The sequence below is a fragment of the Petaurus breviceps genome, unplaced genomic scaffold (assembly GCF_028583685.1).
Source record: "Petaurus breviceps papuanus isolate PSGF00001 unplaced genomic scaffold, PetGlider_PUasm1.0 37, whole genome shotgun sequence".
Classification (NCBI taxonomy): Eukaryota; Metazoa; Chordata; class Mammalia; order Diprotodontia; family Petauridae; genus Petaurus; species Petaurus breviceps.
This window is the reverse complement of record NW_027186296.1, coordinates 48,534,155-48,554,954: the sequence shown is the minus strand read 5'-3', so window position 1 is coordinate 48,554,954 and position 20,800 is coordinate 48,534,155. Positions and strand designations below refer to the sequence as shown.

General features: G+C 34.6%; 1 protein-coding gene across 7 annotated transcripts in view; it reads left to right on the top strand.

The window, feature by feature from the left end:
- The window catches only part of TJP1 (tight junction protein 1), a 206,317-nt gene extending 185,809 nt beyond the window's left edge, over window positions 1–20,508 (top strand). For 2 of the 7 annotated variants that reach the window (XM_069098435.1, XM_069098434.1), the window contains exons 18-28: window positions 224–324; window positions 3,438–3,788; window positions 4,146–4,382; window positions 5,028–5,912; window positions 6,070–6,167; window positions 7,556–7,780; window positions 10,680–10,855; window positions 12,048–12,525; window positions 15,272–15,489; window positions 16,165–16,308; window positions 18,907–20,508. In XM_069098435.1, the coding sequence (XP_068954536.1) occupies window positions 224–324; window positions 3,438–3,788; window positions 4,146–4,382; window positions 5,028–5,912; window positions 6,070–6,167; window positions 7,556–7,780; window positions 10,680–10,855; window positions 12,048–12,525; window positions 15,272–15,489; window positions 16,165–16,308; window positions 18,907–19,001 (3,008 nt within the window). In that variant the 3' untranslated portion in view covers window positions 19,002–20,508. The remainder of the gene's footprint in view (window positions 1–223; window positions 325–3,437; window positions 3,789–4,145; window positions 4,383–5,027; window positions 5,913–6,069; window positions 6,168–7,555; window positions 7,781–10,679; window positions 10,856–12,047; window positions 12,526–15,271; window positions 15,490–16,164; window positions 16,309–18,906) is intronic. The other 5 variants (XM_069098437.1, XM_069098436.1, XM_069098441.1 and 2 more) reach the window with 5 other exon arrangements.
- Window positions 20,509–20,800: the final 292 nt, after the last annotated feature.

The window sequence follows — 20,800 nt, the reverse complement described above, 5'->3', positions numbered from 1 at the left end:
TCATTGATCTTATCCTAGCCATATCAACCACTTTTTAAAGGGAAATAGCATTTCATAATTGGGACAACTCAGCAGGGCAGTTAACTTTCTCTGCAAACACTCCCATCTATCTTGCAAGTAATATAATACCTCCTTTTGGTGGTTGAGCTGCAAGCAGACCTTACATCTCAACTTCTGGGATCTTACTATCCACAAGACCAAATGAATACTTTGTTATTTTCAGCTACTATTAATTTAAATTCAATGAATGATGGTTGGTATGGAGCACTGAAAGAAGCTATTCAGCAACAGCAAAACCAGCTGGTTTGGGTTTCGGAGGGAAAGGTAAGAAACTTCACTAATACTTTTTTGAAAGTTTGTCCTGTATTTCAGGATTTTTTTATTTTTGATGTCTCTTGATATTTTGATGTCTCTAAGTTGCTATATCATGTAAATGACAGTAATACAAGGGGAGGAGTTGGGGAAGCAAGGAATAAACTTTGGTTCACTTAGAGACAAAAAAATTACGTTTGGATATGAAGTTTTAATTACTTTTACTGGGTTTTGAAGCTCAGCTTGAGAATTCTGATTAGTCCATTCGTTGATTTGCTATCTCATTAAAAGGTCTCAGACCATGTATTTGGTAGACGAACTTTATTACTAAATTCATATTAAATTTTTTTTGCAGATATCTTTAATTAGTTTAATTAGTTTTGTACAAAATCTTGATGGGCATTCCTTTTCAAGATAAATTTAATATTTTCCCCAACTAAAAGCAAAGTAATTTTTTAATTCCCTTTGCCATCCCTATTTCATATGGTCATGACAGTGCAGTATAATAGCTTTGTCAGTTTTTCTTAAGCTTAGTTTATAGATGATAAAGGGAAATTGTGGGTATCTCTGTGTTTTTGTTTGTTTTTGTTTTTTTGGTTTGTGGGGTTTTTGTTGTTGTTGTTTTATTGTTGTGATGGTGGTGCCATTTTGCTAAACTCTTTTCCCTATCTACTCCTCACCCCTCTCCTGGGCATGGCCCCCATTTTCCTCTACCTGGCTGTTTATCTACAGGAGCTCTGGCAGTGCATGCTGCATGTTTAAGACAACAGTGCCTATTCAGAAAAATATACAGCCTTTGCAAGAAAATATAAAAGTTCACATTTAGAAGTAGTAGTATTCAGACTTAAGGTTTTTCTTCTGCCAGTTTAAGGGTTGCAAGTAGTTCATGTGTATTCATAAGACAAAGTTGAGTAACTGACATTTCAGGTAGGACACTGTACACAGTAAAAAGTAAGTAAAAGAAACCACTTAAGCACTTTTATGACAACACTTTTGGCTATATGATTAATTTTAACTCTCACAGCACACAATAAAAATGATTGTAATCAGATCTTTAGTGTTATGACATTAATATATGAGATAACATTGTTATCATTCTCATCCAGTGATAATAGAAAATGGAGCCAAATTTGTGCAGATGTATTCTTTAAAAGGCTTCTGCTGAGGAAATATATTTAAATAAAATTATAGAAAATACATATACTTAGAATTGTTGCTAGTAAAAACTCCCTTCAATTTTCCTTAACTTATTCTTCTGAGATTATTATGACCTTCCTACTTTGATGCCCCTGACTTTCCTCTTTTCATCCTTATAAAATGCATTGAATCTTTTATCATAATAATTTCAAAAATTAAACTATATTAAAATCATAAATGTTTAGATCAAGTTTTATTTTGCTCATATCCACTTACACGTTTTCAAGATGAATGTATGAATTTTCCCCTTATAACTACTTCAAGTAACACTGACTTCCCTGTCAAAGTTTCAGTGACTCAACTTATGGAGTGTTCTTTCCTTTCCTATCTGAGATAGTCTTATGGTCACCCGGTCAAACCATGAAGAGCCATCACAATTCCCTTTACTGAATTTCTTAAGAGATGTTGGCATGGCAGCATTTCCTGGTTCTAAGTCCACCCATGCTTCTTGTTCCCTTCAGTGTTCACAGTCTCCATAATTCTTAAGATGATCAGCTACCTCAGGGAACTGAAAACAAATAGTAGGTGGGTGAAGTGGTTAATTCTGAATGATTCTTTCCCCAAGACATTACTACCTGAGTGACTCTTGAGGTCACTGGAAAATTGGGAGTATGAATAAATACAGGCAAGTAAACTCTTTAAGTTGGGAACAGGAGAATAAAGCGATAGAAATTTCTTACCTAGTATACTGAAGAGCTCTAAGTCTTTCATCTAGACAAGATGTTCTGCCAAAAGCAAGAGCTATATTGCTACATGACAGACATTGGTCTAATGTACCAGGGAGGCAGTGCTCACTGTCATGTCCCAGGCTGCCACTTGATGGACACACTCCTGGAGCACCTGACATAGAATTGGGACTTGTTCTCTTGGAGAATGCCAGTTACAGAGTTAACTGAGAAGCACAGTTCTCACATTGTACAGTGAAGTCTTCAATTCCATGCCAGATGGCCTACTTCTAGCATTTCACCACTGTAAGAAGGAATTTTTCACTTTTGTGTGTTGCTTCAGATTGTGGAGGATGCCCACTCAACCACCCACACCCTTTAAAAAGAAACCAATACTGAACCCTCTGCATTCTGCTTCAGTATTTAAAAGAACCCAGAGGCATCCTCTTTTTGAGGGTGGTACTTTAATAACTGGACTATGCTATTGAGCCTTGTAAACAGTTTCATATTAATAGCAGTCAGTGACAGGTTAGTGAGTTCAGATTTAGAAAGAAATTTTCCTCCCACATTTCTCATTTTTCTTCTCTTCTATAAGGAACTTGGAATGTTTGAATCAATTCATGTCTTAATTACTTGTAAAACAGAATATAATAACTACATTTCTTTATCTTTTGGAAACTTCTTTTATAAGGAATCATTTATTTCTTCCTAAGTTTTAGGGGTGAACCATGTCTCTGGTAGTGATACTTTTCTACAGAAAACCTTCAAACAGATATCAGCTTCCAACTTTTTTAAAGAATTGCTTTGTAAAGAAAATACTTTATTCTGGCTTGAGTAGAGCTGTTCCTTTGGTTGTGACAGTTTTTCTTCCATTACTGTTGAGTCAGTCAGGATGCTGGTGCTTCTGCAAACTTGCTCATTGGCATTCCCTTTCTTCCTCATGCTCTGGGATAGAAATCCAGTAACTAGGCTTTATAGGCCAGAATGATACAGAGATCCTTCCTTGACTCTTTTGGTTGGGTTCTTAAGACTTGGATTAGCCAGCATCTGATTCATCCAAAAGTTTCAGCTAACAAGGGATGCTCTGTGTGTCTGCATGTATGCTTGTACAGTTCTTCTTGACCTTTATCCATCATAAATTTGAAGCAAGTAGATTTGATTTTTCCAGAGGAGAATATCCTTTCCAGTCTCCCCTTGTAAAAATAAAGGTCATCTCTTTTAAAATATTGAATAAAGTTTTTAATTTACTTTTATTTGACCCAGGCGGATGGTGCTACAAGTGATGACCTTGATTTGCATGATGATCGTCTATCCTACCTGTCAGCTCCAGGTAGTGAATACTCAATGTATAGCACGGACAGTAGACACACTTCTGACTATGAAGACACAGATACAGAAGGTGGGGCCTACACTGATCAAGAACTAGATGAAACTCTTAATGATGAGGTTGGGACTCCCCCGGAGTCTGCAATTACACGGTCCTCTGAACCTGTAAGAGAGGACTCCTCTGGAATGCATCATGAAAGCCAAACATACCCTTCTTATTCACCACAAGCGCAGCCACAACCAATTCATAGAATAGACTCCCCAGGATTTAAAACAGCCTCTCAACAGGTAAGCAGCAAACATTAAACATTTTCTAGCTGTAGGTGCATTATTCAGTTTTAAAATGTGGGAATTGATATAAAGAAAGTATATATATTTTGTCCTTTTTCCAGACAAAGATTAGTCACCAAATTGGATGTGAGAATATTAATAACTTCTAAGTCTTATAAATGGTTTCATTTAATATAATATATGAAAGTGATATAATAATTTCCCAAAAACTAGAATGAGGAAGTAAAATTTTTTTCTAGTACACTTATACTGTGTGTACACAACATATATATTATATTAGAAACAAAAACTTAAAGTGGAAAGTCAGCAGTGTACCAGAAGCACTATATTTAAAATATTTTAAACACTTCACAGAAAGCAGAAGTCTCATCTTCAGTCCCTTACCCTTCGTCTGAAACACACCCTGCATCAACCTCAGCTGTTAATCCTAATGTAAATCTAACTAATATCCAACTGGAGGAGCCAGTCCCAGCTCCTTACAACTCCTATCAGCCACAACCGGGCCCCTTAACACCACCAAGCACTGAGACATCTCAAATAGTGCTAAGAGACCAAGAACCATCATTGTCGTCGCATATAGATCCGGCAAAGGTACCTGTGCTGCACTGTTGCACTAACTTGCTGCTGTCCCAAGCTAGCACATGAACATTTTTTGCTTTGCCCCCTTTAAAGATTCCTTTTGCTTTTTACTATGGGCTTATGTAGCTTAGTGCATTTAAATCCGTAAGAATTATTAAATGTTTTAGCTTGCATGGCTTCCAAATGTATATTTATTGTCTAAAAATGGATATTTCCAATCAAACTTTTTGCTGAATATTTTTATTTCTAAGCTTATTTTTTATTTATTGCCAGTTCCTCATTGCTTACCAGAGAACCTTGGTGAAAAACCTCACTGGAGACTCTACTGTGCTTTTCTGTATTGTCTTCATTTCAAATGTAAAAATCACATGAAAAAAAATCATAACTTGGATACTTTTTAAATAACTCAATTATTTCTTACTCAGATTTATTTTAAGAGTTTCTGAGACCAATGACATACCTGCATTTTAAACTTTGGGCTTTCTTCCAATCAAAATAACAACCTAGTAATTGGCCTTTTCCTCTAATCTAAATGCAACCTTATAGATGTTAGCAGAAAATGCCCTTTTTTTCAGGTTGTTCATTTGTTTTATATAATAAAACTTGACTGCGTTTATAAACCAGATGTTTACAGCTTAGTTTATGTGTTCTGTATAGGTATATAGAAAAGAACAATATACTGAAGAACCACCAAGACAAAATTATGTTATGAAACAGCTGCCTGTTAACCACCCAGTGCAGAGACAGGAAAAAGAATCTAATTTGAGCTATGAACCTCAACCTCCTTATGCGGAAAAACAGTCCAGTAGAGATATTGAACCACCTGCATTCAAGTATGATTCCACCAGCTATACAGATCAGTTGTCTCGAAGTTATGACCCTCGCCTACATTATGATGATCATCGCACACCTTCTTATGAAGACCAGTGGTCATATTATGATGACAAACAACCTTACCAACCAAGGCCTTCCTTTGATAATCAGCACCCTCGAGACTTTGACCCTAGACAGCATCTTGATGAGGTTTCAGAACGTGCTTACTTTCCAGGTCAAACTCGTTTTGAAGAACCAACCCCAGTATCTTATGATAATAGGCCACGCTATGAACAACCCCCTAAAAACTCTAACCTACGATATGAAGAACAGCCAACTTCTGGATATGATATTCATGGTAGATATAAATCAGAAGCACAGCCTTACTCTTCAACAATGTCCAGGTCTTCTGAAGCCAAGCAGTATTTTGATCCATACCCTCGAAGTTATGAACAAGTACCACCACAAGGGTTTAATGCTAAAGCAGGGCATTATGAGCCTTCTTCCCATGGCTCTACAGGTGTTCCTTCTCTAATACCTTCATCTCAAAAGACAGAAGTACTCCCTTCAAACACCAAACCACTTCCACCACCACCTACTATAATTGAAGATGAAGAAGATCCAGCAATGAAACCACAATCTGTGCTTACTAGAGTCAAAATGTTTGAAAACAAAAGGTCAGCATCTTTAGAAAGTAAGAAGGACATTAATGACACAGCTGCTATTAAGGTACATGTATAAAAGAAAAGGAATTTTTATTATTACTTTATTATTATTATCACTTAATATAAAAGTACTTTTAAAAACATTTTTTATTTTCTATTCTCAAACCTTGAAGTTTAGTAACTTCAAAAACATAATTTGCCATCTTTTTCCCTCCTTATAGCCCCCAGAAATAGCACCTAAACCTGCAGTTGCTCCCATCAGTGGTCCTAAATCTGCTTCTCAAAATCAGTTCAGCGAACATGATAAAACACTGTACAGGTGAGTATATTGCCATTAAATAAAGAAGTTTAGGTTGTGGTTTAAAACTACATTTTTAATTTATGCATTCAGTTCAATAAGACTATTTTTATATTTGTTAAGGTAGTACTAGGGACTGGATCTGTACTTTCACTGACATGACAAGGCACCTTCTCCACAACTTAGTGCTAGGGAGTCACTTAGAACATGAGGTTAAGTAACATAGCCAGTATACTGTCTTAGAGGCGGGAATTAAATCTCCCTGGCTCTAAGGGCCACCTGCTTTATAGAACCTCTCTCAGTATAGTGAAAGGGGAAAAAGTGAGATGAAAAGAATTTTATGACTAAAATAAAAATCAACTGGCTTTGTATTCAGTAGGCTTAAGTATGGGATAGGTTAGGCAGGGAAGATGAAAAGTTTGATTAGGAGTTCTTAAATATTAGAAAAATGCCTTGCTTTTTAAGTAAGGAAGTTATACTGTACAAGAGGCTTCTGACTAATTAGACCCTTTTATGGCTCTAGTTTGGAAAAAAATTTTAAAATAAATTTGAGCTTCTTCCAGATAATTGAGGTATTATTGATCATTTCACAAAATTTACTTTAGCTCTTTATACTTTGTATTTTCTTGCCTACTTAAAGTTTATCAAACACAATTTAACCTTTCTTTGAGTTATCATTATAGGTGTGAATATACTGTATATAGCACAATATAATTAGTGTTGTCCTTGTGATCTATTTGCCCTTTGTAATAAATGGTCACAGGATTATAGTTTAGACCTTATATGTCAACATGTACCTTTGGTAACATTCCTAACAATTTGCTTTTAGACTGTCACTGGTCACTTCTTCCTACTGTCATTATTCCTTTAGAAATATCTTCCTCTTTGAACTGCTTCTAATATGCTATAAGCCAGAAAAACAGAAAGCCTAGCTTGTTAGGATTATGTCTGAAATAGGCAAAAATCTGGCAAGCATTTATGGGTAAAGTGCTTGAGATTGAATCCTTGAACTTTGTGACATATCTTGGTTGCTTGAGCTTTTTAGTTCTTTTTTTTTTTTAAAGCAATTGGGTTTAAGTAACTTGCTCAAGGTTACACGGCCAGTTATTTCTGGGTGTGATGCTAAGTATCTAAGCCCGGATTCAATCCCAGGTCATCCCGACTCTGGGGCCGGTGCTCTTACTCACTGTGCTACTTGGCCGCCCTGCTTCCTAGTTCTTTAGGAAGGCTCTGGAAACTTGAAGTTAACAGGTAAATAAGTTATTTTATACATTAATTTGATTTTAAAGAGAAAAGTGTAGGATATGCCTCAGTAGCCTGTCTTCCAGCTTTGTATCTGTGTCTGAAATTTTCGTTGTAAATTTTTCATCATAACCCTGAGTTTGAGTACGTATATAATCATGTACTAGGTCCCCAGAACCACAGAAACCTCAGATGAAAGCAGCTGAAGATATCGTTCGTTCAAATCACTATGATCCTGAGGAGGATGAGGAATACTATCGAAAACAACTTTCGTATTTTGATCGAAGAAGTTTTGAAAACAAACCGTCAGCACAGGTTCCTGCCAGCCATCTTATAGAGTCTGCCAAACCCATTCATTCTTCAAATCAACTAAGTTTTTCTAGTTATTCTAAGTAAGTTATTTAACTTGAGATGATGTAAATAAGTTGTTGTTGTGTAAGATTGAGTTTATCAGAAGAATTACAGTAGATGGAGAAGTCATGTATGATTTTTAATAAGCTTTAAAAATATAACTATATAGATGACTTGTAATTTGGGGGTTTTGGACAACTGTGAAGAGTTTATATTAAATTATGATCTAAGAAGGCAACATTCAGCTTGTAGTAGAATGAATTCATAAGTAAAATCCACACATGTAATGCATAGGTAAAGTTTGGGGATGTGGGTGTGGTATAGAATACAACAGCCATAATTCTTTTATCAGGGCCTTGCATTTGTAGGGCCAGTATTTTCAGTTTAAAAAGTATTATTTTTAGAAGAGTATTGATAGGAAGCAGCATGATTTAGGGAAAAGAATACTGACTCTGGGGTCAGAAGACCTGGATTCAGATCCCTCCTGACATTTAGTCCTTATGTGACCCCAGGCAAATTACTGAACCTCTGGATCATACTTTCCTATTGATGAAATGAAGGGGTTGGGATATATGGCCCCTGAGCAGTCTAATGAGATGACTTTTTGAGTAGAGTAGCTCTGGGACTCTGGACAAGTCACTTAACCTTTGACTACCTGTTTGTCCAGGTGTAAGATAAAATGGGTGATAAAGAGATGTCATTGAGATTGAACGAGATGTTATATGTGTGCATGCATGTGCATGTGTCTACATATGCACGCACGCACAAAGAATTTGGCAAAACTTAATGTGCTATATAAGTGCTAGCTGTCATTATTTTTATTATCCTATGATTTTTTTTTCTCACTTGTGTCTCCTCCCATGACATTTTTAGTGCAGAAAAAGAATTATAAAGAATGACAGGATTAGATGAAATCATGTTCCACACATCAATTGATATGGAGAGTAAAATCATAGTGAATACTGTCCTGCTTGCAATATTGAAAATTTCAGGCCCAGGTTTAGAGAAGAAGGAAAACAAATACAGGTTATTAAACTTTAAGAATTATGCAAAGATGTAAATTTGTCATCTGGGTTCATGTATGGTTGTGGGTAAAGGGTATATGGTGTAGAATCTACTGAAAATAACACCTAAAGTTTTTCTCATCTTAAAATTTGAATCATATCTCCTTTTGAAAATATCTAGGAAGGAATTGATGCCAGACAGAGTCACTTACTCATGTGTATTTTTAAAATGTGCACATCTGTGGTCATCCTAGTAAGGTGGCTGTTACAGGCACTTTGTTATTTATTCATTTGCTTATGTGCAAATGGTTCCTCATCCTTAAATGTGTATTCATTTCTTTGTAGCATTTTTCCTTTTTAATTAAGCAATTGACTCAGTTATCCACTGCCCGATTATCCTTAGTTTTTCCCCCCTCTTTTGCCTGCTGTTTTGCCCACTTGATTACTTTGCAGACTTATACACTTAATACTTTTGCTGGATGAAAGAATAAATATACTACTATTCAGCTTTGGAAGTAGTTAAGTTAAGGAGTTAAAGTAGACTGGTAGAGTCACTAAATGTGTGTGTGTATGTATGTAGGTATGTAGAGAGAGACATGTATACACACATACATACATAGTAGTAATTTCTCTGGACAAAAGAGTGTTAGCTATATTTTTTTAATAGGCCACATGCTGCTTAGAAAGCAGTGTTGCAATTATTGATGGTTTTAGTGTTTGAAAATGACAATTTAGACCATCTCCTAAAATTTTATTAGAATGACTTGTTTTTCTTTCGTTCTTCTATTGCATTTGCTTTGCTATCACCTAGATTTCTTGGCTCTTACACTAGCTATGACTACTTGAAAAGGAACATCAAGTGGTAAGATTGGCATTAATGTGAGGATGTTTTTAAGGTGTCCTCCCCCTGTGGCTTTTGTCATTGGCTTTATGTGCACTTTCAGACTTTAAAGACATTTTCAAATTTTTCCAGTGTAAATATATCTATGAAAGCCAAATAACTTTTTAATTTGAAACTAATCATTAGCTTTGAAGTTCCTTGGGACAAGTCTATTTAGTCACATGTAAACATGAAAACATACTGTTTCATGTAAATGTGAAAGTGTAGTTCTTAATAAATAATCTGTTTATGCACATAAAACTAGTGAAGTTTAGGCTGACTGTTTCTAAGGTTTAGATGGCATGGTTGCAATTATGAGTTTCTCCAGATAATTTCTATTAAATGTGCGTTTTTGTATTATGTATTTGTGATTAGCATTTTATTGGGGGAGGGGAAGTAAAATAGGCATAATTTAACTTAAATGAGCCTTGTAAATTAAACCAGTATGTACTTACCAGAACACCTTAAAATATCTCTACAGGAATATGGGTAGGGTGAAACTGACTAAACAGAGCCAGTTTTATTTATCTATTTTGCAGTCTAGCATTGGGTTTTATGTGTATAAAAGGGAATGTTCTTCATATATTTATTTTCTGGCTACGTAGAGGTAAAAAAGGATTGTGGTCTCTTCTTCATCTTCAAAATCAGAGCCAGTAAAGACTTGGGTCTAATGAAAATTAAATCATTAATGAAGGATCATTATTCTGAAAGATATTTGCAAGGCTTGCTTAAGACCTATTTATTGAGAAAGACAACAAATTGAATGATGATAGTCACAGTTTTCAAGTCTACTCAACTTCATCTGCCTTTTGGTTGCCATCTTCTGGATTGTTTTACTGATATTCTTAAAGTACTTGTATTGTCTTGACTTCTTTTGTGCTTAAAATGATTGACATTGTACTTAGACTTTGTATAGAGCATCTCCCAAAACTCATAGGAAGAAATTTTTAAAAGAGCTATACTATAAGGAAAAGAGTGATGATTGTGAACGTTAAGCTTGTTTGGCCAAATGTGGATTTCCACATATTACCATTTTCCTCTTTAATATTTTAACAGGGGAAAACCTATTGAAACTGATGTTATGGATAGATCTTTTGGTGAAAAACGCTATGAATCATCTCAAGTTACTCCTCCACCACCTCCACCTCCTTCACAATATAGCCAACCTTCTCAGCCTGTTACCAACTCTTCACTATCTCTTCATACCCACCCCAAAGGACTCCTTTCTGAAGGTGAATCAAAAAGCTGAATTAAAGTATTAATTAAAAAATACTTGATTTTTACCATGTATAAACTTCCAAACTAATTTCCCACTAAGTTTCGAGCAGGTGATAATTACATTTTCAAGTCAATAATAGGATAAATTGTACTAGTGAAAATACACTGTCAGCATGAGTTTATTAGAGCATACTTTTTGTTGGTTATCAAAAGTAACTATTTATTTTGGGGTATCATTAGGTTTACTATGAGTTTTTTCTAATGTACATTTTTAATGCACTGAAAAAAAAATTAGTTGCTTTGGTGCTGTTATTTTATCTTTTGTGTGAAATGTCCTTCAGTCAAACATAAGATTACAAAATTAACTCAATTTCTGTCAGTAGGAACTTACACTTTCATTTCACTGTTAAAAAGATTTTAAAAATGGTATTCAGGTGGATAAAAATTATTTTGCGTTAATTGGTTGTGCCCTTAGGAATTTGATAAAATCATTGGTTCCTGTTTTTCGATTTCATTGTAAGCTTCATATTCATATCTCAGTTTCGAAAGATTCTAACATTTCTCAATCTTCTGAAAATGGTACCTGATTATCAATTCCAGTGGTTCCACATATTTTTTCTGTGAAGATTAACCAGTTAAATATTCCTTAACAATATATAGTTCACCTTTTAGAAATAGAGTGAATGTATCCCCTTTTCACTTCACTATAACTTGAGTGATTAAGGGAAGAATTTTTCCCCTCCAAAAAAGATAGCATTCTTGGTAAATAAAATGGTTCCATTTCTTCCTCCCTTCCCCTCACCCCAGGCCCTCCCACAGACTCCCCTCAAATGCCCACACTTAGCCCACGAACCCTACTCTTAACCATTTATCAGACTTCTTGGCATATGAGGAGCCCCATTTTCTCCTAATATTTCCATTACTGCCTAGTTGTTTCTAAAGGGGAAATAGGAGCTCATCCTCTTCTTGAGAGTCATAACATGGCTTTGAACTTAACTTTCCAATCATGGTCCAAAAAGATGTGGTAAAATAGGTGGGATCGTTGTGCTTGCCAGAAAAGTAATGCCAGTTTCAATGAAGTGCTGAGTTATATCTTTGTGTTTTGTTTTTTATGCATACTTAAAAAAAATCATTGCTTCCACTTTCCATTGACTACTTCTCTTTCTGACTAAAACCCTCTCATCATATATTTTTTTCCTTTTTCAGGGAACTCTTTGTCATTGGACTTTCAGAATTCTTTAGTGTCCAAACCAGAGCCACCTCCATCTCAAAACAAGCCATCAACATTCCGATCTTCAAACAGAGAAGATACTGTTCAGTCTACTTTTTATCCTCAGAAAAGTTTTCCTGACAAAGGCCCAGTTAATGGAACTGAACAAACTCAGAAAACAGTCACTCCAGCATACAACCGATTTACACCAAAACCTTATACAAGTTCTGCCAGACCATTTGAACGAAAATTTGAAAGTCCTAAATTTAATCACAATCTCCTCCCAAATGAAACTCAACATAAATTGGAGTTGCCAACCAAGGCTCCAAATTCCCCAAAAACGTTTTTGAAAGCACACAGTTTATCACAACCTCCTGATTTTGACAGTGGAGTAGAGACATTCTCCGTTCAGACAGATAGACCCAAATATCAACCAAATAATATTAGTGCAGTGCCTAAAGCCATTCCTGTAAGGTAAGGATCATTTTTACCCATTCAAACTTGTTAAACTTAGAGCTTTAGGATTTTCATTTGATTTTTGAGTGAAGCTATAATTTAATGTAATTATATGCCTGTGTGGTTTCAGCCTTGCAGTGATAATTTTAACGCCACCACTTCCAAACTTTTTTCATTTTTCAAATGCTTTATTAACTTCTGATTTACATCATTCATTTCCGCCAGATTTTGAGTTACAAATTTTCTCCCCATTTTTCCCCTATTCACCACCCCAAAATAGCAATCCTACAGGATATCCCCTTCTCCAATCTGTTCTCTCCCATATCTTCTCCCATATACCCACTTTGACTTTTTCAGTAGGGCATGGTGGATCACTATGCCCCAGTGCCTGTATATTTTATTTCCCAATTACATGTAAAATAGTATTGATAATAATGTGTGTGTGTGTATGTGTGTAATTTTAAACATTTGATTTTAAAACTTTGAATTCTAGATTCATTCTCTTCCTCCCTTGTCACCCACCCTTACTGGGAAGATAAGCTAGTTCAGTATAGGTTGTACATGTGTAGCTAATGCAAAACATTAACATAGTAGATCTATTGTAAAAGACTGACTATATTTCTCTCTTTCCTATCCCGCCTCCCACTTGTTCTTTTCTCTACTTTGATCCCATCCCTTTTCAAAAGAGGGTGCTTCCAACTTCCCTCCCCCCCAGCCTGCCCTCCCTTCCATCATTCCCCCTCTCATCCCCTTCCCCCCTACTCTCCTGTAGGGTGAGATACCCTATTTAGTGTGTATTTCATTCCCTCCCTGAGCCAAATTCAATGAGAATAAGGTCAACCCATTCCCGTTTGCCTTCCTATTCTTCCCCTCCATTGTAACCATTTTCCCTTGCCTCTTCTGTATGACAGAGTTTGCCCCATTCTCTCTCCATCTCCTCTCATTATATTCTTCTCTCACCTCTTAATTTCCCCTTTTAAGTATCATCCCTTCCTATTAAATTGGTCCTATGCCCTCTATCTATGTATACCTGTAAATATATATACACACATTCCCATATGTATTCATATGCCTGTATACCCTCCAATATAGCCATATATATTTCTATTCCCTTCAACTATTTTCATACTGAGAAAAGTTTCATCATTTACAATTATCGTTTTTCCATGTAGGAATGTTAATAGTTCAACTTTGATAAGTGGCTTCTGATTTCTTTTCCCTGTTTACCTTCTCAAGCTTCTCTCACTCCCAAACTTTAAAAGAAATAATTGAAAAAGTCTCCATCCTAAACTTCATTATTGTGAAGGGGTCTGTGTGTTACAAAGCCATTTCCACATCATGGAATAGTTTTTAAATAGATTTTTTTTCCCTAGTCCTTGTCCATGGAATAGTTAGCTCTATAATTAGAAGAATTGAACTTTCCCTTGTTAAATAGAATTTACCTAAACTCTTTTTAAAAAATTATTTATTTATTTATTTGCTTGCTTGATTTTTGGAGGGCAGTTGGGATTAAGTGACTTGCCCAAGGTCACATGGCTATTTTTTGTGTTAAGTGTCTGAGGCCGGATTTGAACTCGGGTCCTCCTGACTCCAGGGCCGGTGCTCTATTCACTGTACCATCTAGCTGCCCTGAATCTACCTAATTTCTAAAGCTAAAATCAAAGATCAACATCTAAGCCACAGAACCCAAAATCTGTAAAACACACTCATTGTACTACTTCTTGCTTTAATAGTTCAACACCTCATTTTGTTTAACTTAATCATTCTGATGCTTGATGTTCATTTAAACAGAATTTTTTCTAGTTGTGTTCCTTTTAAAGTATGTTCTATTCATAAATGAGAATATAATTACATTTCTTTCCTTTGTTACTTTTGTGTCTTAATTGTACTTTTCATGAATTGAAAACACTGACAGTATTTCCTTTTATGACAATTTTGCTCTATTTCTAGGTTAAAAAACTGTCTCCTGGTGCTCTGACATTAGTTTATACCTACTTCATAGTCTTGATTGTCCCAGAACTTAATTCCATGTTGTGTTCTTAATTCAATGTTATTTTCTCCTTGCTAGTCTGTGTTTCCCCCCCTTTTTTTTTAAACTTTATTTCAAAACTTACTTCCTTTAAGAAGCCTTCCAGGGTTCATTCCTGTCCACCCTGAAATCTCTTACTTACTTTCTTACTTACTACAACTCTCCTTGATTGATTGGTATGTGTATTGACTTTTTAAATGTTAAGTTTTTTCTGATATGTAAGTTTATATAGGGAACTTGGTGAATTTCAGAACTTTAGTGTCCCTGAGGTAGTCCATCATTGGGAGATACAGTTGAACTTGAAATAGTGATATAAGTTCTTTTGACTTATAATCTTAGAGATACTTTAAATTTATTTTTGAGCTAATTTGCTATCAGGTTATTATTTAATTATTGAATATATACTTTGGATTCCAAAAGCTTTTTTTATACACTAAATGGTAGAGATAAATTACTTAGTTACAGAAATTAAATTTCTCGAATAAGAGTGTGTCCTTTCTTTTTAACTGTAACACACATATGAGACAAAAGATTTCATAAGAAAAGAAAAAACTTATTCAGTATCTTAGTGATATCATCAGTGTAGCTACTTTTTTTGTTGGTGCACATCCCAACTTTTCCATACCTTCTTAACCTATGTAATAAGTGATGACTTAAAGACAAACCCTCAAAATACTCTTGTACCACATTCCTTAAATGTTCATAAACTCTCAGTCAAATGTTCATGACTTTCAGTCCTTCAGCTTTGGAAGATGAAGAGGATGAAGATGGTCACACTGTTGTAGCCACAGCAAGAGGAATTTTTAATAGCAATGGTGGTGTCTTAAGTTCCATAGAAACTGGAGTTAGTATAATTATTCCACAGGGGGCCATCCCTGAAGGAATTGAGCAAGAAATCTATTTCAAAGTGTGCCGAGACAATAGCATCTTACCACCTTTAGATAAAGAAAAGGGTAAGTATTATGATATTTCTAAACATTACCTTTATAGTTTTGTTCTATAAGAGGTTACAATCATTCTATTAAATTTACACACTGAATCTCTTACTATGGAGATATGAGGAGTAAAAAAAATCCTCAAAACTTGGCAAGTCAGAAATATTTACAAACATAAAGTAAGATGTATTATTATCTCCATTGTCAATTTCCTGAATCATCCCACTTTGCCACATATTTATATTATGATAGAATTTAAAGTTCTTGAGGAAAAGAATTACTCTTTTTCTTTGCATTTTTAGTGCTTAACTTGATGCCTTGGATACAGTGCTTGATATTGTTGAATTTAGATGGTTTACATTTGTATTTTGTGTATAAAAGAACTACTTCCCCCATCTCGCCCTCCAACTCTGCCGTGTTTTCAATAATCATCATTTTTTCTGCATTTAAACCACTTGCATACATTTTTGAATATGTGGTCTTTATTATAGTTTATTGTGATATTAATGTGGCAGTTTTTTTCTGACCAAGTTGATCATTTCTTTCTGAATATATCAAGTCAACTAATTTCCTTAAAATTTGCCAGAATTTAATGTATCTGATTTTGCACTTATGTTAAATTACATATTTAATAACCATATAATCTTATTCACATATTTACATTAACATTATATATTTTCCTCTGAATTCCAGGTGAAACACTGCTCAGCCCTTTAGTTATGTGTGGGCCCCATGGACTAAAATTCCTGAAGCCAGTGGAGCTGCGCTTACCACATTGTGCGTCTATGACTCCTGATGGTTGGTCTTTTGCTCTAAAATCATCCGACTCCTCGTCGGGTATGCTGTCCTCCCTCTGTCCTTTTGGGGCTTTTGGGTGCTTGTCATATGATTGATTCACTGGACTAATAATCATTGCATGACACTTGCCATCACATTTGATGTCACTTTCTATTTCATTATATAAGCATTTCTAGATTTACTTGCAGTGCCAATTTTATGAATCATGAGTGGACAAATTAATACGGGGAGGTGAAGAATTTTTTGCCTTTTTCATATTTTGCACATAGGATTCAATAAATGTTTGTTGAATTGAATTAAAATTGATTCAGCAAAGGCACCTTATTTTTAGCTTTTACTTTCTCATATTATTAAACAGGTGATCTGTTGTGCAAAATTTTCAGGATGCAGTGGAAAAATTGAAAAGAAGATATCCCTAAATATAATAAAAGTTTACTTGACCAAAGTCAAGCATTCCTACTTTGGTTTCCCAGTTGGTTTCTTTTAAAATTATTTTCTTGTGTAGTCATACTTGTTGGATCTAAGTGTTTATGATTCCTCAATCTATAATAGGGTACCAAAGGAAGAAAAAACACATTTTTATTGGGTTTAATTTTTTTCTCACTGGTTTTATGAGTTTCTGTTACTAAATCTTAATTTCAACTTTTCCATTGCATTATCACACTTTTCACTGTTTTGTTGTATTTACTAAGATAAATGACTGTCACCATATATTTACTCCCACTAAAGGAAAAATATCATTAATTCAAACCATTAGTTTTGGATTTTTCATGATTCAAGTCTTCCATGCTCAAATTGCCTTTTATACTGAAGGTTTTATAGTATAAAGATTGTAGCAACATTTTTATTAGGAGATAGCTAGGTGATGTAGTAGATAGAGTGCTGGACTTAATGTCAAGGAGACTCAGATCCTGCCTCAGATACTAGCCATGTGACCCTAAAACAAGTCATTGAAATACTCTCAGCCTAAGTTTCCTCATCTGTAAAATGGTGATTATAATAGCATCTACCACATAGAGTAAGGAAGATAAAATGTGATAAAATATAAAAACCGTCTAGCCACTATTAGTAGTAATAAAATAATAGCTAATATTCATAAAATGCTTTAGGGTTTGCAGTGTTTTTTTTTTAAACAAATAATATTACCTCACAGCTATTATCCTCATTTTGTACATGAGCAATCTGGGTTGGACAGAGTTTGAGTGATTTGCCCAGGGTCACACATCTAGTAAATGTCTAAGGCAGGATTTGAATTCCAGTCTTCCTGACCGGGTTGACCACTATATGACACTTTTTTTAAGTTCCACAAGTTTCAGAAATATGCTATTTATGATTTATATGATTATTATCATTTTTATTTATACAGGGTGTCCCTATGGCTTTTTGAAACACTCTATATATTAAAGTTTTACCAATAGATTCCAATAGGGAAAACTTTAGCCTAATTTGAATTATTAGCTTAAATTTGTTTAAAAATTGAAATTTGTATGTTTTGTGTTTGTGTGCATACATATGTATGTATGTCTCCTATAATTTAGACTATAGTACACTACTACATGAATATCCTTGAAATAGTTCAAATTAGTGAGATTATCTTGTTTAGGAAAGTCAGATTTATAGCTGGTTGTTAAATGAATCTGTTTCTTCCAAATAGAGAAACTTCTAGTTATACAAACTTAAGTGTACACTCCAGTTCCCATAGGATCACAGCTCTTACATAAGAAAACACACTACTTTGACTGTAGGGAAGTGTGTGTGTGTAGATATAGATTATATTGTATGTGTGTGTGTACACACACACACACTCATATCCCTCTATAAATTTTTCATCTCTGTTTCATGGGTCAAAATATCCTCTGCTTTTTCTAAAATATGCTTAACTTATACCCTATAGATAAGAGGACCAATCTATGACTACAGAGCAAACCAGAAATTATTTTTAACTCTGGACAAAATCTTCTTTTCTCCCTTAGACAAACATGTTGTTAGGTGACATGTTGTTTACTTTTTTAAAGAAAAAAATAGTAGCCATTTTTACAGACTAATTTTAGTTCCTTTGGAAACCAGTAAAGAAGCACATAGTTTAAAACACCACCTATTCATCCCAAGTGTCAAAGCTCCCTGATTATTTGGAGAGGTTTGCAGTGGTTTCTTCAGTGCTTTAGGTATTCAACTTCTTTGTCAGTTATTCAGTAATCTCCGAACATGGGGGTCTTCAAAGGAAATATGTGTTCTTACCCTAAGAGAAGAATTTTTTGGTGTCCTGGAATTCCTTGCACTACTGGAATTCCTTGCACTGAGAAGAGCATTCCTTGCACTTCTCAGTTTTTCATGCACATGAATATATGGTTTGGAACTTTCAGAGTTCTCTCTTATTTTGTTCATTTTGTAAATTTTTAAATGAGAATAAATCTGTCTTGGTGAGTAGTTAGTTTCAGCCAAATCAAAGTCATGCCTGAGTAGTTCCTATGGAAACTTAAGGTACTATAAAATGACAGTTCTCATTTTAAAGAGCAAAAATTACACATCTATGCATACAGCCACATACACAAAGATTATGGACAATCGTGTTTTAGTTATGTGATGTAAGCATCTTTGTTTAGTGGTAATAAATGTCCATTTTGTTTTCTCCCTTAGGTGACCCTAAGACCTGGCAGAACAAATCTCTTCCTGGAGATCCAAATTATCTTGTTGGAGCAAATTGTGTTTCTGTCTTGATTGACCATTTTTAATACTTAACATAGAGACTTGATTAAATAATGTGAAACTGGGTTAGACTTACTGAATTTTAAGTGGAACCACTCTATCAAGTATTATGCTGTTCATAGAAGTGACGATGGGACTTGTTAGTATTAAGCATTTTATTTCAGCTTATGATGGTTAGCAAGGACACCCTTGAACCATGGTCAAAAAACATGCCATAAAACTCTGAGTCTGTGATGAAAAACTGGTATTGACTAAGGGCAGGGTGGATGTTCTGAATGCATTTTAGTTTTGAATTGGATTTTGTACTTTTAAGGGCACTGGAAGCTTTGCATTGGTAGAATTCCGTTAAATTACCAGCTAGGGAATGAGGGAATCATTTTGGGCTATATTCTTTTTTTAACGACACTGGTGTAGAACTACAGCATTTTGGCCTGTGTCTGAAAGACACAGTTCATTTTGATTTGCACAGGTTATATACACATACATGCACATGTTCACGCACATACACACATATATCCCCTCTTGAAATGCAAAGACATCTGGAGCAAATATCCAGTCTAGTCGGTTTTACAGCAATTTACAGCTAGGGTAATTTGGCAAACAAATTGGCATTGACTTACTGTATGTGAAGACACTTAGTTTTTCTTTGAGATGGACACAGAGCATGTGAGACTGGTTCAGTGGCCTCTTTGAATCTGTAAATTAACCATTACTACAGACATATTAACCAGCAGGGATGCCTTACCCTTATTTTATTTTATTTTTTAATAGTTTTAGATCATCCTAGTTCTGTATGGCTAAGTTTTTGTATGGCTTTTGTGCTTATCTATATGATATATCATGAGAAAGATTGGGGAGAAATGATTGTGAACTTGTTGGTTTGAAACAAAATGTGATCAGAATAGAACCAGAAGAAAATAATGGCATAGGGTTTTTTTTCCCCCCTTGGGGTGGGGAGGGTTTGCTATGCATTTGAAAATTTATAGATGTTATAAGGATGCTTGTACATAATGCGTGCATACCCCTTTTGTTCTTGGTTTGTAAATTAACTTTTATAAACTTTACCTTTTTTATATATACATATATATAAAACAAGTTTCTTAAAGGATATCTTTGTATTCTTTCCTATACCTTTTGAGCCTTGAACTTTGACATCTTGCAGCAATAAAGCAGCATTTCTATGATAAAATTACAAGGACTTTTTTTAGAACAAGAATGCAGAGTTGTTACATTTTTAAGTGCTGCATTTGAAAGATGCATTACTCAAAAATCTCTAGTTTGATTAAATTCTTGAAAAGTATCCCTACTGTAATTTGTGATACAGATGCTGTATTATGTGCCCTAAAATGTATTTTTTTACTAATAGACAATTTATTATGGCACATCAGCACTATTTGTTTAGAATGATATACCACTGCATTCTGTTTATCAATTATATTAGCTCTTCAGGTGTGGCTGATTTTTTTTTCTTTGCAGTTATTAAAAAATTCAAATTTCTAAATAAGCAGAATAAAACTTTTTAAAATAATAAAATTCTGGCTTGGACTCTGTTTTAGAAAGTCTTAACATTGATACATCGCCACTTAAACTCCCTGCCTCTGACTGAAAATAGATTATTTTTATTCTTTACCCTCATCAAGCCTATAAATATTTACATAGTGAATAAAAGAATCTCCACTTCTCTTTAGTACAGTGTTCAGTTATATATTTCCTAAGATAAAAGATCAAGTCTTTTAGGCTTATATCTTATTATCCTGTATCCATGTCTAAAATTCAATTTTCATTTAATTTTTTTTAGTAATTGACAGAAAAACTCCAGGCATGA